Source organism: Erpetoichthys calabaricus, chromosome 16 (genome assembly GCF_900747795.2).
Source record: "Erpetoichthys calabaricus chromosome 16, fErpCal1.3, whole genome shotgun sequence".
Classification (NCBI taxonomy): Eukaryota; Metazoa; Chordata; class Cladistia; order Polypteriformes; family Polypteridae; genus Erpetoichthys; species Erpetoichthys calabaricus.
In genome coordinates, this window is record NC_041409.2 from 72987821 (window position 1) to 73005156 (window position 17336).

At 38.4% G+C, this 17336-nt stretch overlaps 1 protein-coding gene across 1 annotated transcript in view; it reads right to left on the minus strand.

The window, feature by feature from the left end:
- The window catches only part of sav1 (salvador family WW domain containing protein 1), a 72571-nt gene that overhangs the window by 11900 nt on the left and 43335 nt on the right, over positions 1–17336 (minus strand). The window contains exons 3-4 of the mRNA XM_028821352.2: positions 3227–3497; positions 2528–2683 (exon numbers count right to left, since the gene is read on the minus strand). Of these exons, the coding sequence (XP_028677185.1) occupies positions 2528–2683; positions 3227–3497 (427 nt within the window). The remainder of the gene's footprint in view (positions 1–2527; positions 2684–3226; positions 3498–17336) is intronic.

Sequence of the window (17336 nt, forward strand, 5' to 3'; positions counted from 1 at the left end):
TTCTGCTGGTCACATGATTCCCAAGCAGTTGTGTTTTAAGTGCTGTTCTTTTGGGTTTAACTGCCACTTTCATGATGGTAAATTATTGATTGTACCCTGTCTGATCATTCCTCTTAAACCATTTTGCCATCAGTGACACTGTCACAAGTACATATCTCCAGACAAAATTGATACAAGGACAACTGAGACATGTATGTTCCCCATCATGCCAAATTCACAATCCTAGGAGGAGAAGCAAAAATCTGCTTAGAAGCAAAAATTTACAAAAGCAACCACCACCACAGGTTTATCTGTTATTACTATAGGACAACATTCCTTGCCCAACGTTATGGTTTTTAATATGTACAAGTTGCTCTTGTCTCATCATGTGTTGTCTTATTTTGCTTTCCACTCGCACCAAAGGCCATGTCTTCTGCAAGTCATTCCCTCCATGTCTTTTCACATGTCTAGATAATCATTTTGTCTTCACCAAATTAATCACTGCCACCAAACCAATTCCGTCTGTCATTTCGGCACTTTAGTGCTCCTAAAGGAGGATCCAGGAGTCGTGCTCAACTTTTGCCTTATTATTCTTATATTAGTGCTTAACTTTTCTTCTTGTACAGCCTTTAACAATATAACAACATTTCAATACACACTAATTTCTCATAGGATGTGAGAGAGACTCTTTTCAAGGTCAGAATGGAACACGTTTGTTACTAGCTGTTCCCTGTGACGATGCGGGTTCTACTTCATGCTTCTGTCTTGCTTCTGGGAGCTCTGAACCGGACACCGTCGGCAATGTCACCGATGAGCTGGACAGTGAGGCACAACAATGAAGCAAGGGGATGGTGCAAAAAGTGCAAAGTGTTTTTATTAAAAACAGCAACAACAAAACAAAGTGTCCAAATTAAATAAAATACAGTGTATCAAAATAAGTCATTAAATAAATAATCCATTAAAACGAGTGAATGAGTGGAGGCTAAAAACACAATGAAGAAATCCTTTAAAAACGAGGTTAAAATAATGGCTGGAAGCAGTTTTTTTTAAAACACAAATCCCTGTGCATCCTTCTTTAACCCGGCAACTCCCCTGCTTCTCCCTTCTGGGCCCCGCAACTGGGTAGTCGCCCTACCAGCATATGCAGCTCCTTCAATACTGGTCCGGTAGCCCTCCGGTCTCCGGCTACGTTGGGCTACAGCTGAACCGAGACTTGGGTTTCTTCCCCCAGCAGACAGGGCGCTCACGCTGGGGCACAACACGCCCAAAGGCTCCACGACTCCCGCTATCGTCAACGGCCAGTCGACTCCACTGCCGGTCACTCCAGCTATTCCCAATTACTCAGCTGGAGCGACCGCTTCAATCTGCCCCCTCTCTGAGAGTTGGCCACACTCCTCCGGGGCTCTCCTACCAGCTGCCTGCCTTTGCTCATGTGAGCCTGCTGTCTCTCGCCCGCTTGCACCGTCTCCACATTTCTCCAGACTTCTTCTCCCTTAACCTACAGTTCTCTCTCCTCTCCTTCCATTTTTCTTTACTCCCTCTCTAGCTGCCTCACACTTCTATTTATTACGGGGACGTGGATTAGGTGTGGCAATCAGCAGCTCCCGGCAACAATTACGGATGCGGACGACTCCTCACCTGTGCACTTAAGCGAGGACAGTCCACATCATGAACTCAACCGGGAACCGATCCACCACACTACCACACCCCCTCTCTAAGCCATGAGTGCGGCGACTATTTATTTAAAAAGTGGCCTTTTTGACTTGAGCTGTGGACCCGCTACACCACATTCCCCTGTAGTGGCTCTTGGCATCACTGTCGGCTTAATCAGCTTGTTCCATACAGCACTGGAATTAAACCTTAAAAGTAAATGTGTCCATAAAGTAAGACAAGCCTGATATCAGAACTTTACCATGTTCCACATTTTACCTGCAATTTTGCACAATGTAATCTCAGAGGAAGGGTTGGAAAAATAACTGTCAAGGGAACCTACTTTCACATGTTCTTCCTTCCATCAGGATTAATTACAATATGGGTGTAGAGCAAACCCCTGCTATCTGCTTCATAACCGTGCACACACAGCTTTTTACACATTTCCATTCTCTAATTCACTTGAAAATTGATACTTCATTTACCTACTTTTGCTAAACTGACTTTGACATGCATGCATTCAACAATCATTTCTTATGTTTCTTAGGTATTATTATTTGTGATGCTACAAATTTGTTACTGACATAACTCCAGATTAGCTTAAACCTCAATGCAGATGCATTCTACCTAAAGTCTTACCCATTTTTGTAAAGTCTTATACCACAGAGCCTTGAAAAGGATAAGTAAATTAATCTCTGATGCCACTGCCACAAGGAACACTCTTCTGTAGAAAATAGTAGTATGCTTATATAGTACTTAAAATAATACTACCAAATATGAACTTCAAAATCATTACAACTCAGTAGGTAATAATTGCAGTTCATCAAGTTATACTCCAATGTGAGATCAACAGCTACGAAACAGACCAGAAAACAGAACCCAAAATGGAAGTACATACTTGAGCGGTGCCCGGGCATAGACCTGTAGCCAGTCTGGGATCTCTGCCGTGTGGTAGGGGTTGGCTGGCACCAGGACTGGCTGATTGCGGTCAGTCTGGCGAGGCTGATAAGTAACTGGTGGAGGAAGAGGAGGTGGCTGGTCATAACGGGGAACACTGAGGAGAGGAAACAAAAAAATCTTAAAAAGAACAAATAAAAAAGAAGGCAATTTTCCTCTTTTAATATCACACTCTATTTGAATCATGAAGCCCTACGCAAGGTGCTGTATAAAATACAGATTTAATAGTTTAGAAGACTTGGTCATTTTATATAAGCTTTTTATATTTTACATACTGCAGCATTTTTCAGAGAATACCTAACATCTCAAAACACTGAGAAGATAATAATGACTTGGTGGATGAAACATCCTGTAGGGTACAATTGAGTGCAGTAACAGTATTAGAGCATAGTAATTAAGATGGCATTTTACTTTCTTAAACTTTATTTTTCTGAAAATAAGAATATACTTGTTGTAAAGATGTAATCAATTTAAACTGGAACAAAGAAAAGCACAATATTAGTGTATATGTTGTCCACTTTATCTGTAAAAAGTAAATACTTAAATAGCACTGGATGCAGCTGCAGCAACAAATATACAACCACACAGACATAAGCAAACTGTGCTTGAGGAATTAAGTACGTCTGCTTCCCAACATTACCTTGGTGCACAAGGATGTCTGTACTGTGCACGTTTGTTAATGTGATCGACATAATAAACTCCAAATTCCGCCGACTCCACTTTCTCCCAACCAGGGGGCAGGCCCTCCCTCTCCAAAGGATGACTCCAGTGGGTCGTGTTAGTGTTGTGATCAATGTAGTATTTTCTTCCTCGGATAGTCCAGTCAACTGACCAGCCCGGTGGGAGTGGTACTTCCTCAGCAGTGTGATTGGCTAGATTTCCAAGTGAAGTTGCAGGTATCCTACCAATTGCTGAAAAACAACATAAAACAGATTTAAAAGTGGGAGGTGGCTGACACAATAATGCTTCATTCTTTTCTGCCAACCAGCAAAAATGTCTTCATCTGTATTTCATGACTGGTTGACTAGGGTGTTGTACCATGTTAGCCATTATGAATGTAGTGAGAAGTCAAGCAAAATGACACCTTATATTGGCTAACTAAAAACATTACATCTTGCCTGAAAAGCTTGCATATTGTAATCTTTTCAGTTAGCCAATAAAGGGTGTAATTTTGCTTGACTTCTCACTACATGACTGGTTGACTAAATACAGAGAAATGAGAAGTTAACTGGCTTTCCATTTGCTCCAGGAGAGGTCGCTATTGCACAGCTAGTCAAAATCAATGTCCGCTCAAACACTTGGCTTATTGGTGCTGAAGGAGGTGCACAGCCGAGTCTTTGACCAGTAGTTCTTTTTCACTCTGAAGCTCTACAGTTGGATGCCTTTGGCGCCTAACAAATTGATAATCTGTTTTAACATGTCTTGCTCTATATTACAGTATCACTTCAGTCAGCATGGCACAAACACAGAGAGATCTGCATCGTATGTGCAGTGGTATGTCGACTAAGATCCTCTGAAACTTTTACAGCTGCATTGTTGAGAGCATCTTGACCAGCTGCATCACAGTGTGGTACGGCAACACTGCTGATATAGACTGCAAACACCTGCAGAGTGGTAAAGACTGCTGAGAACATCACCAGGACCCCACTGCCCCATCTGCAGTGCATCTACAACTGCAGAGTCTGAAGGAGAACTGCCTCAATCCTCAGGAACCCCACTCACCCCCAACACGAACTGTTCACACTTCTACCCTCAGGCAGGACGTATAGAAGTATAAAATGCAGGACTTCCAGGCTAAAGAACTCTCCTTCCCAAGGCCATTAGACTCCTAAATAACTGACTGGAGTTTATATCCATGGTTCACCTCATTCTATATACCTCACACAACTGTATTTGACTTGTCCATCACACACCTACCTGCACAATTACACTTTATACTTCTGTTTTTATACTGCCTCTGTTACTTTTTATCTATCTGCTGCTTATTATTTATGTTTATCTTTATACGTTGGTTTTGGCATTTGGTGTGGACAGCAAAGAAAGAATTTCATTGTACAGGGAAACGTGTTTCCTTACTGTGCACATGACAACAAACTTTAAACTTGATGACAGAATGCTCAGAAAAGCACAGGTCTGCAAGATGTTCTTATTCCAGTTCAGCATGACCGCCTCTGTATAAACAATTTCTAGTTACCTTAACAAATACAGTATATTCTTAGTTTGGGTTTCTCTCTGTTGAAAGGGGTATCAAACAGTTAATACTTGGGACTTCAAATCCCATTGCTGACACTGTGTGACCACAAGCAAGTCACTTCACCTGGCTGAGCTCCAACTGAAAAAACAACAAAAATATAACCAACTGTACCTCAAATTTTGTAAGCTGCCTTGGATAAAAGCGCCTGCCCGATATATCAATTGTCATAATACATTTATTTTCCATCTTTTCTGCATCATCAGTTCAACCATTAACAAGCACATTTTAAAACAGTTTATCAACACACATTTCATGAGTGAAATGTAAAGGTGATTCAATTTGGTGACAGCTAAATAACCTCGATGAGTGTGCATACACAACTTCTTATAGCATTGTGGATGGCGCAGCAGATCTTTTTATTCATGAGTAAAATGGATACTTGGTGTGATCTTAAAACAGAAGACTGCGATTTTCCTTAAATACTTCCTCCTTATCATAATCTCTGGTGAAAAGCAACTTGTCCTAAATTTTCCATCACTACAAACTCTTCCCGTCTTCTATATATAAGGAAGATTCCAGTCATTTACTGATTTACCTCCTGCCACTCCACAGTTTTACAACTTTTTATATTTTATGCCTAGTATCTGTTTGAATCTTCTGCCACCTGAACTTTGGGTCCAGTACTAACTTGGCACATGTTGAAAGCCTAAAGACAAAATTAATACCAAATACAAATACCTAGGGGGCAGTGTAGGATCAATACAATTAGTAGTAAGTATTACTGGGCGCATCCCTAATAGAATTTCTTCCTTATTCTATACTAATGTTTCAAGGGGCTATACACAGTCAAACTCCTGTCCTGAATGTCATAAAAAGAACACCTGCACTCCCACTCCTGTTTAGAGTCCCCTTCCACAATGCATTGGGAGAACACTCATGTTAATGTACTAACTATCACCAAAGAACCTGACTACTAACTATCACCAAAGAACCTGATTTGTAACTTAAACAAATCACTGTTAATGCAGGCTGGACCTGACTTTGAAAGGAAATCTCAATGATTTCAAACACTGTATTTCTTCAGCTACGGGACTGAGAGACTACATCTGAAGATATGAATCAGTACTGGGTTTCCATTCTTAAATGTTAAGTGATGACAATGTCCAGTAGTTAGTTGATCACTTAAACTGATGACAAACATCAGAACAGACACTTCTTCTTTTGGCTGCTCCCATTAGGGGTTGCCACAACTGATCATCTTCTTCCATATCTTTCTGTCCTCTGCATCTTGTTCCATTACACCCATCACCTGCATGTCCTCTCTCGCCACATCCATAAACCTTTTCTTAGGCCTTTCTCTTTTCCTCTTGCCTGGCAGCTCCATCTTAATCATCCTTCTCCCAATATACTCAGCATCTCTCCTCTGCACATGTCCAAACCAACACAATCTCACCTCTCTGACTTTGTCTCCCAGCCATCCAACATGCACTGACCCTCTAATGTCCTCATTTCTAATTCTATCCATCCTCGTCATGCCCAATGCAAATCTTAACATCTTTAACTCTGCCACCTCCAGCTCTCCAAAGCAAAATAATCCTTTATTTTATATCTGAAAGCATTACTACAACAAATAACCATTTTGACAGATGACACATAAATACTTTTATGGGGTACAAAAACAAGTTGTATAAGAATGTTATGATATTATGTAAAGACCTTTATTTTATAAAGGTAAGCTTCATTCCATCTTCAAAAAAGCCGTAGTTGTTTTTTACTATTGTTCACCTTTACTCTGAAGTGTGCATTATTACTGTACACAAAAAATGCAGGGGGTTTTATTAGGTTTTGGCATAAATTTACTTCTCAAACTTATTTTTCCCCTCACATTTTCCAACCATTACTTGTTTTAAACAAAAAAGAAATTTTGCGGCTGGCAAAGGAGTAAAGTGTTACATTATGCACCTTATAAATTCAAATGGTAGGTGTGTTCCACTTACTGCTGCTGAATTCAGCAAAATATTAATTACGAACACCAAATACAAAGGGATAATGTCTTTTACAAGTTGGAAAGGGTGGAGAACTCATGTATAAAAAATTTTTCCAGTGTGCAACTGTCATCTTGGATTTGCATACAGTAACCATCAGTCAAGCCGCATTTCCATAAACACCACACATGGACTTTTCATATCCGGGGAACTTTGAGAAGAAAATGAAGAGGGCAATACTATACATAGAGTCTCAAGACAGAAGTGAAAAGCAAGGAAGCTTCAGTTGTAAGATGGTAGAGCTTTAACACTATGAAAAATGTTTACTTTTTGCTTGTTAAATTTTAATTAATTAATGTGCTTGAATGTTTTCTTTCAATCTATAAGAAAGGCAAAATCAATATTAAATTGACAGGCTTGTTTTGCTACTATGAACAATTTAAAGTTTAGGATCAGACCAAATGATCACAAGAACTGCTTAGAAAAGTGAATTTGGTCTCAACATGTTCAAACAGGCATCTTATCACAAATGACCACTCACAGGATAAAAACTATTTTCCTTTTTCTGATATAATAATTGTAATGAGTATATATACACAATATATAGAATAAACATAGTATATATAGCAATGTTTCTAAAAAAACGAGGGCTGCAATGTAACAGGTAAAATTATGTAAGTAATTCATAAATATCACATATACTTGGTGTACTAACAGTCTATGTATTCTCTTCTCCATTATTCCCTGTTTCACATATTTAAACCATCCCCATGAGGCATCCAATTAGAAAACAAACTAAAGAACCGTTAAACAACATCCAGACAGTGTGGCTGCACAGACATGCATTAGGGCAACATATCACACAAACACAGTTTTCCGACAGGTAATCAAAACCCAAATAGCTGTGGTTCAGCTTTTTAAAGGGAAATACACCAGTCTAAAGGAATGGCCTTTTTAATACATGTGGAGACCCTTTGCACCAAGCATGAGCATAAGCACATAGACTTACTGTACATTTGTGCCAGTCACTCCTATAATGTCCTGAGCCAATAAAAATGACTGTGAAATCTCTTTGTATACTGCTATCAGCCACATGAATATCAGACACTCGTAACTCTGCTTTGCTCAGTCCCACTGAAGATAGTTGGCTACAGATTCTTGGGTCAAGCATCTATATTGTCAAGTGAAAATAAGCCAACTTCTGCTAAAAAAGGAAAATATGATGATACTTAAGAGTTTGGCATTGTGAGTTCTCATTCTCGGCACCTGACTGCTATCAAGACAAAGTACAGGGCACTCTTGAATGTGGAGGATGATATTAGAGTCTGCCTATCACCCATCACTCCCAGAATGGGGAAACAATGCAGCCAGAGACAAGTGCGCCCATCTCACTAACTTACCAGGCATATGATCATTGAAAATGTAAAAATGTGGTGTAGTACAGTTCTAAATCTAAACAATCTGAAAAGGCGTTTCACTTTCAAGTGTTCTACATCTTCTGTGATAACAAATGGTTTGTTTGATGTTTCCCTATAGAGGGAGTCTGTATTTCTTTTCACCCTTCAAAGGAGTCCTGGTCTGAAAAAGTTTGAGAACCCCAGATATAAAGTATATGGTATATAAACTAAACAGTATACATGGTGCACTGCCAAAAATGCACGGTGACAGATACATGCTGGAGGTGACATATGCAGAAAACTGAAAAAGCTGACCTGCATGTTAAAATGTTATTAGCTTCACGCTTCATGCGTCTTGTGATAATGTGCCCGCTGCATGTGAATACACCCCCCCCATCACTGCTGAAACAAACGCATTCAAATTAAGATTTAACTCTTAAATCTGCTTAACTCCATATTAAAATGGTTTTATGTTTTCTCTTGATTTACAGTTAGGTCCATAAATATTTGGACAGAGACAACTTTTTTCTAATTTTGGTTCTGTACATTACCACAATGAATTTTAAATGAAACAACTCAGATGCAGTTGAATTGCAGACTTTCAGCTTTAATTCAGTGGGGTGAACAAAACGATTGCATAAAAATGTGAGGCAACTAAAGCATTTTTTTAACACAATCCCTTCATTTCAGGGGCTCAGAAGTAATTGGACAATTGACTCAAAGGCTATTTCATGGGCAGGTGTGGGCAAGTCCGTCGTTATGTCATTATCAATAAAGCAGATAAAAGGCCTGGAGTTGATTTGAGGTGTGGTGCTTGCATGTGGAAGATTTTGCTGTGAACAGACAACATGCGGTCAAATGAGCTCTCCATGCAGGTGAAAGAAGCCATCCTTAAGCTGCAAAAACAGAAAAAACCCATCCGAGAAATTGCTACAATATTACGAGTGGCAAAATCTACAGTTTGGTACATCCTGAGAAAGAAGGCAAGCACTGGTGAACTCAGCAACGCAAAAAGACCTGGACGTCCACGGAAGACAACAGTGGTGGATGATCGCAGAATCATTTCCATGGTGAAGAGAAACCCCTTCACAACAGCCAACCAAGTGAACAACACTCTCCAGGGTGTAGGCGTATCGATATCCAAGTCTACCATAAAGAGTAGACTGCATGAAAGTAAATACAGAGGGTGCACTGTAAGGTGCAAGCCAATCATAAGCCTCAAGAATAGAAAGGCTAGATTGGACTTTGCTAAAGAACATCTAAAAAAGCCAGCACAGTTCTGAAAAAACATTCTTTGGACAGATGAAACCAAGATCAACCTCTACCAGAATGATGGCAAGAAAAAAGTGTGGAAAAGGCGTGGAACAGCTCATTATCCAAAGCATACCACATCATCTGTAAAACACGGTGGAGGCAGTGTGATGGCTTGGGCGTGCATGGCTGCCAGTGGCACTGGGACACTAGTTTTTATTGATGATGTGACACAGGACAGAAGCAGCTGAATGAATTCTGAGGTGTTCAGAGACATACTGTCTGGTCAAATTGATTGGGCGGCGTTTCATAATACAGATGGACAATGACCCAAAACATACAGCCAAAGCAACCCAGGAGTTTATTAAAGCAAAGAAGTGGAAACTTCTTGAATGGCCAAGTCAGTCACCTGATCTTAATCGAATTGAGCATGCATTTCACTTGTTGAAGACTAAACTTTGGTCAGAAAGGCCCACAAACAAACAGCAACTGAAAGCCGCTGCAGTAAAGGCCTGGCAGAGCATTAAAAAGGAGGAAACCCAGCATCTGGTGATGTCAATGAGTTCAAGACTTCAGGCTGTCATTGCCAGCAAAGGGTTTTCAACCAAGTATTAGAAATGAACATTTTATTTCCAATTATTTAATTTGTCCAATTACTTTTGAGCACCTGAAATGAAGGGATTGTGTTAAAAAAATGCTTTAGTTGCCTCACATTTTTATGCAATCGTTTTGTTCACCCCACTGAATGAAAGCTGAAAGTCTGCACTTCAACTGCATCTGAGTTGTTTCATTTAAAATTCATTGTGGTAATATACAGAACCAAAATTAGAAAAAAGCTGTCTCTGTCCAAATATTTATGGACCTAACTGTAGTGTTTGTCCTCTTATTATAGGTGTTGCTCTGCCATATTTTTATACTTCATTTATTTTTATAAAAAAATAATTTCTTTCCAGTGGTAAAATCATAATTCATGAGAGGCTTATACATCATGATTGGAATTATATTTATATGTGTACTACATGTACATGCTAGTGAAAAATGTTTCCAGTACTCGGAGTCCATAAAGCTTCAAACACAGGACTCTGACTGAGGCTCCAGCCTTAGTGTATGACGTTTTTCAAACTGTTGCTTTTATAGGATGTGTTACTGTTTTGAACGTATGCTAATTAATTAATCGTATGTGAATCACGATGCAGACCAAAACATCATATAGTACAGTATAAAACGAACGAAGGAAATAGCGAATTAAGCTGTATGTTCGAGGAGTGCATCAGGAAAAGGATCCCACAGGACTCATTTCAGGTTCATGCGAGTAAGAACTGGCAGTCACTATCCAGAATTGTGGAATGCCAAATTGCCTATAGTGTGCAATAAACCTCCAGTAAAAATGTTACCGCTTTGAATATCACAAAACCTGCTACATTATAAAATGTCTTATTTACAAATCCAGCCATAATGCTATTATATTTACAAAGTTGTTTCCAAGTGCCAGATATTCAAAGCATTTTGAGAAATTTTAACAGGCAGATGTGCAAAGGGCAATCAAAGCTGAACAATAAAAAAAAATGACAGGAAGACCAGAAATTTGAAGCAGGCTGTCACTGCTTTCACATTCAGAAAGAAAGGAGCTTAACTATCGGAGGTGTGTTTAACGCTCCACTGCCAAAACAATTTGTACTTGGGAGAAAAGACATGCTACATGCTTACATTAAGCAATGAGAAAATCTCAAATTGTGTTGAACTTGTGTGTGAAAATATTCGTGCATATGATCTTCTAGCTGGTCAATACTTGCAGCTTCCTCAATAATGAGCATTGCTGATACAGCTGCACAATAAGGCAGTTTTGTTAATCATGCATGAATAATACGTCTAAATACAACACAAACTGCAGTATAACCAGGTACATTTTGGTTTTTTTTTCCATTTAATGCCTACTAGTTCTGACATGTTAGTGGTGCCGTGTAAGGGACACCGTGATACATCTCTGAGTGTTCAACAAGAACATGGGCTTACCTTATGACATGCCGTTTCCATATTAACTCAAATAAACAAAAGTGAAGCTTGAAGCCCAAAGCCAAACAAGCACTAAGTAAACAAAAAACAAGTGTTCGTGTCAACAGTGACTGCATTAAGAATTTTCATTTTGCAGTGGCTCATCTTGTATCATCAGGTGTTAAACTAAATGGGAGCAAACACAGTATTTGTGGGAATAGGACTAAAAATCAATCCAGTGCACTGCTATAACATGTATATAACATACTGTACATATACCTTGGAACTGCACAGGGACTTTCTTGCTCCATAACCTTATCATGTTTTATCCTCTACAAAGCTTAAACCAAATTACATTTGAAGCTGGTACATCAGTGCATGTTTTTATTAATATGTTAGCCACAAAGAAACACTAGACACATGTCAAGCTGGAGTCTGAATCTTGCTTACTAAGGCACTTGGGACCCTAGTACTGAAGTCAAGGTGAAGTTTTTACTGCATTCTTTTCTTCTTCTGTGCCGCCACATACTTTTGTTGGCATACTCATGTTGTACAACCCGTATATAATAATCATATCACTTTTATAATAGTGCTAGATTTTGGAAAATTTTTCAGCTACACTAAACTATATCCTTTTATATACCTCTTCGTTTTGTTTGGAACTTTTGAAATGATTGTTGATTGTTAATCTCTTTCCCTATGTTTATTCTACTCGGACTGTATTAGGAGGATTTGCAATTGTTGGTATGTCAGGTAAATCTTTGGTTCACAGAAAAATTGTGGGAAATTCTGTGTTTTGGAAGTGCCTTGTCCCTTGGCATGTCAGAGGGCCGAGGACTCTGATGTCTGATCAGGAGGCAAGACAGGGGAAGGGAGGACTTGGAAGGAGGACTGTAGGATGAGAAGGGAATTAAGGCATTTTTTTAATCTTGTATTTGTAAATTATTGTTTAGCTCACTAATTGTGTGAAATTTGTGACAAAGCTCAAAGCTGTTTTTCAGTCAGTATCAAAAATGTTTCCAAGGAAGCAGGAGTAGTATACTTCTCATCAATCATGAATTTTTCCAGATGGAATCACAACCTTAACAGAAAGAGGTGTGCTCACATCTTAAATTCTTTAAGGCCAAGAAAACCACTTAAGAGGTAAGGACCAGTTACATCTGAAAAGAGATACAGACAGGGCATGCCAAAAGTTTCACTTCTATTATGATACGTAAACTAGGCATGAGAATTTTAATCTATGAAACAATCCCATTTGTAGAAAATGATAACATTTTCAGTTCCAAAGGGTAATATGTAATGGTGGTGGGGATATTTATGCATTTGTAAAACTTATTCTGGGTAATGTTTATGCACAAAACAGAATTCATGCAACATATATTCACATTTGTTCCAAAAATTAGCACAGATAAAACAGACAGAGACTTTAATTGCATATTAAGTTCAGGCTTCAAAGGTCCTCAGCAACTTCCACATCATTAAAAACTGCCTCCACAATTACACTGTTTATTACGATTCATTCTCTCTCAGACCATAAAGAGTTTTTGAATCCAAATTCAAGATATATTCTTACTTTTCTCAAGAATTGATTACTTTTTATGTAACAAGTTATTACTGAAACAATGATAAAAAAAAATTACAGTTTGCTAAATATAACTGGAAATATTTGTGTGATTCATTGTAGTTTAAGCTAGCATTCCTTTTGACAGAAAGTTAGCAGGCAGGTGCCTGCCAAGCACATTACAATGACTCACTCATAAGATGTTTTTCAGAAGACAGGATAACAGTTTTAAATGCATGCAAATTGATTAAGTAATTCTGGGATGAAAAAAAAGATCAAAGGTGTGTGTGTGTTATTATCTATTAGAATATATGTTTAAGCTCAGATAAACTAACCAGTGTGTAATTACAATACTTGTAAGAAGATGTGAGACAGGGGCTTGGAACTTTGTAAGTAGCTTAAAGTAACCAGATCATGGGAACTTTTCAGTTGTCCAGTTTAATACGTAAAACAGACATCAAAGGCACCCTATAAAGGAGAAGATTTTAAAAGCATTTTTAGGGAGAAATCACCACTGCCATAGAGAGAAGACAACTGTTTGCCACTGACTGTCGCTACATTCTCAAGTATCACACCTGGCTTAAGACGACAAAGACTAAAACAACTAAACCTATAGTTACCGTATACGTTTTTCATATTTAACATTTATGCCAAGTTTATCTACAAATAAATAAAAGTAATAATGGATATGAAGTTTGAGTATTACTTTGCTGAAGTTGCTTTGTTGTGTATTGACTTTTAGCAATGACAGGTGAGTGATAATATAATGAGCTATGTTCATTCAGATTAAGTTCTTTCAGGGGTAGTGCTTTGAATGCAGACTCAACAATAACATTGATAAGAACTCAAAATGGCTAACCACTACAAAGGTGATTCTATCGAGATCTAAAGCAGAAAGGGCATGGCACTACTTAAACTTCTATTTTACTACTAGACTGAGTATACTCACGCAATAAAATTTTACAGACTGGCATAAACTCATGAATCTGCAATGGCTTAGTTTGTAATTTAAAAAAATCCTGTAGTTAATCATCTTTGTATGCTTCCGTCTGTGCTACATTCATAACTAATTATAATCAATTTACCAGCAATTATTAGTATATGGAACCAATACAGAACACATTTTAGGACAGAGATACTGTTATGTCATAATTAACTTTTTTTTAACCCTTCTCTAATCTATGCAGCATTCAAGCTATGTGAAATGCTCGGGATTGTGACATGTACAAAATTCTGTACTGATTACGTATTGGTATTTTTTTTTTTTAAATGCACTTCAAATTTTATCTTCCAGCAATATACTTTCTTCCTGTAGTACAAATTTTGTTAAAAACAACATACCCAATTTCCAGAACTCTCGCCTACATTTATTCCTGAAGCGCTATTGGCTAGTTTGGGTGAAGATTCAGATGGCATCTCTAGAGTAAATAAAAATATTTCAAGGAATGTACCTTTTAATGATCCTAGGGAATGATGGGAAAGGACTTTCTCTCAATTGCCCTTTAAAAAGTACTGGAACTGAGCCATTCAGAAGAATACTAATTCAATATTCACCAGGCAAGCCATAATTCAACTAACAAGTTTTTATCAACCACATACTGTATATCATGTCAAAATCCAACTTCAAAGCACTGTTATCAAGTGCCCGTATAGCTAGGCCATATGTTTTGAGACAGCCCTAAATTTAAATCATTTTGAGCAAACATTTATGCATATTTCTCAGATTGCTTCCAATTTGAAAACCACTCCTAACATATTAACGGCACTATATGAAGTACAATGAGCTAGAATTAAAGTGCCCCATGAGAAACTGGTTGCTTGTAATATCCTACACCACACTACTACCAAGCACACTTATTTTGCTCAATTGGAAGAATCCCAAATCCACCTTTGATGACTCAGTGGGAAAGCACTGTACTATATTAACCTAAATTAAAAATATATATCTAATTCTCTTTAAGAGGATATGTTAAAAATTAAAAAAAAAAAAAAAAAAGTGGCATGCACCCATTAATATAATTCTAAAAATAAGCATGCCTGGTCTTGCTTAACATTTTTCCTCTCCTATGGATCTCTTTTTGTATGGCTCCATTTTTTCTTTTGGGTCAGGACAGAATGAGGAGTTCTTTTTTTTATTTTTTGGAAAGATTTTGAAGCATACTGTTGTATCAGCTGCATTGAGGTAATTTGTTTGATTGATTTTTATTCTATTCTGTTTGTTTCCAAATAAAGAAGGAAAAAAATGCAAGAGATTACATACACAAATAGGAAACGTTTTGCTGCAACTAAACATAAAAAAACCTACCTGCCCACAGCACACTACTGGAGCACCCTGGCAGCCCATCCAGGGTTGGTTCCACCCTCACACCAACTGCTGCCAGCATGGGTTGGCGGCTTTTGCAGTTGCAGACAATGGATTGGCGGATGAACTCTGTATCTAAATGACATCATTTACAGTCAACTTGCCTCTGAATTTGTGTATGGTGCAAATAAGAACACAATGGAATCCTGGGGAAATTTACTATGTACAGACCCTGTGGTTAATAAAGTGGCCATTTCATCAAATTTTGGGCAGGCAATTCAAATATTAAGGGAGCAGAATCCATCCATCCATCCATTTTCCAACCCGCTGAATCCGAACACAGGGTCACGGGGGTCTGCTGGAGCCAATCCCAGCCAACACAGGGCACAAGGCAGGAACCAATCCCGGGCAGGGTGCCAACCCACCGCAGGACACACACAAACACACCCACACACCAAGCACACACTAGGGCCAATTTAGAATCGCCAATCCACCTAACCTGCATGTCTTTGGACTGTGGGAGGAAACCGGAGCGCCCGGAGGAAACCCACGCAGACACGGGGAGAACATGCAAACTCCACGCAGGGAGGACCCGGGAAGCGAACCCGGGTCCCCAGGTCTCCTAACTGCGAGGCAGCAGCGCTACCCACTGCGCCACCGTGCCGCCCGGGAGCAGAATTGTAAAGTTAAAAAAAAACAAAACAAAACACCAACTCATTTTTATCTGGGAATAAAAACAACATGTGAAACTACACAAAAATACACTATGTATGTACAGTATATTGTAATCCATCAAACCGATATTGAACCGAATTGATCTAACTCAGGGTCTGGGGTTGCAACATCCTAGCAGCACCACACACTATAGGGTGCCAGTTCACTAGAGCACACGGCAACACTCCTACCAGGCCAATTAAGAGTGTCCTATTCACCCAAAATGCAAGACTTTGAGATGTGGGAGGAAAACTAAACTCCTGAAACAGAAACTCAGACAGAAAATGGGAAATATATTGTTTTTGGTGAAAAAAATAAAGCAAACTTTGTGAACTTCAAATAGACAGTGTCTTGATTCAAGATTCAAAAATCAGTCCCCTGGAGCCAAGTGGTTATAAATTTGATGGCAGAGAAAAATCTCAGAAAGGAGGCAATCAATTTAGTTTACTGTACTTAAATTAGCATTGTTAAAATAAGGCTGTATGTAAAAGAAAAAGTTACTCTCCATCTGAGGAGTCCATTTGCAGTTGCAGAGAAATGGACACGAATAAAATGATTTCCTAAGAGTAACTCTAAAATTAAGACATAATACGACAAAGGTTAAGCTTGTGGCATGAATGCATTGCTTACAACGTCATTTAAAATCCCTTTACCCTTCTGTCCATCCATTTTCTAACACTCTTAAATAAATCACAGTTTAAGGTGCACCTATCCCAGTAGCACCCTTTGTGAGCCATTAACCAATATAAAACAAAGTACCAATAAGAACAATTTACTACACAATAGCTGAAAAGTACACCATATCATATGGCTGGATACTCAAATAGTTCTGTTACTTCTCAGATAAAGAGAATGGATATAAATAGCTTTTGTGTAACCACAGTTTGACCATAAGACAATACAGAACTTTTTTCCCTCCTCATACTGCATCACACTTGAATGCATACTACATGATTACAGCTAATCCCACTAAAAGTCTACTTTATTTTTTAAAGATGGACTGTTATCCCCCCGTAAAGGTGAAATGTTTAGTCACATTTAAATAATGTATAGCTGCTCACATTTAAAGAAATGGACATGATTTCTTAAATTAATGCCAGGATCATCAATTAGTGGCCTACAGGCCAGATCTAGCCTTCATCCAAGTTTTCTCTGGTCACACGCCATTCTGTAACACATTTTTTGCCAATTATATTAAAATTGTGTATATTCTATAAATGTCCCATACAATATATTAAAATAACCAGGCACATGCCAAAAGTCTGAAAGGGACAGACAGTAAAATCATATTAACAGGGAATGTAATTTATGGACAGAATTTAAAATGAAATTAAATAATTCTCTCTACATTTGC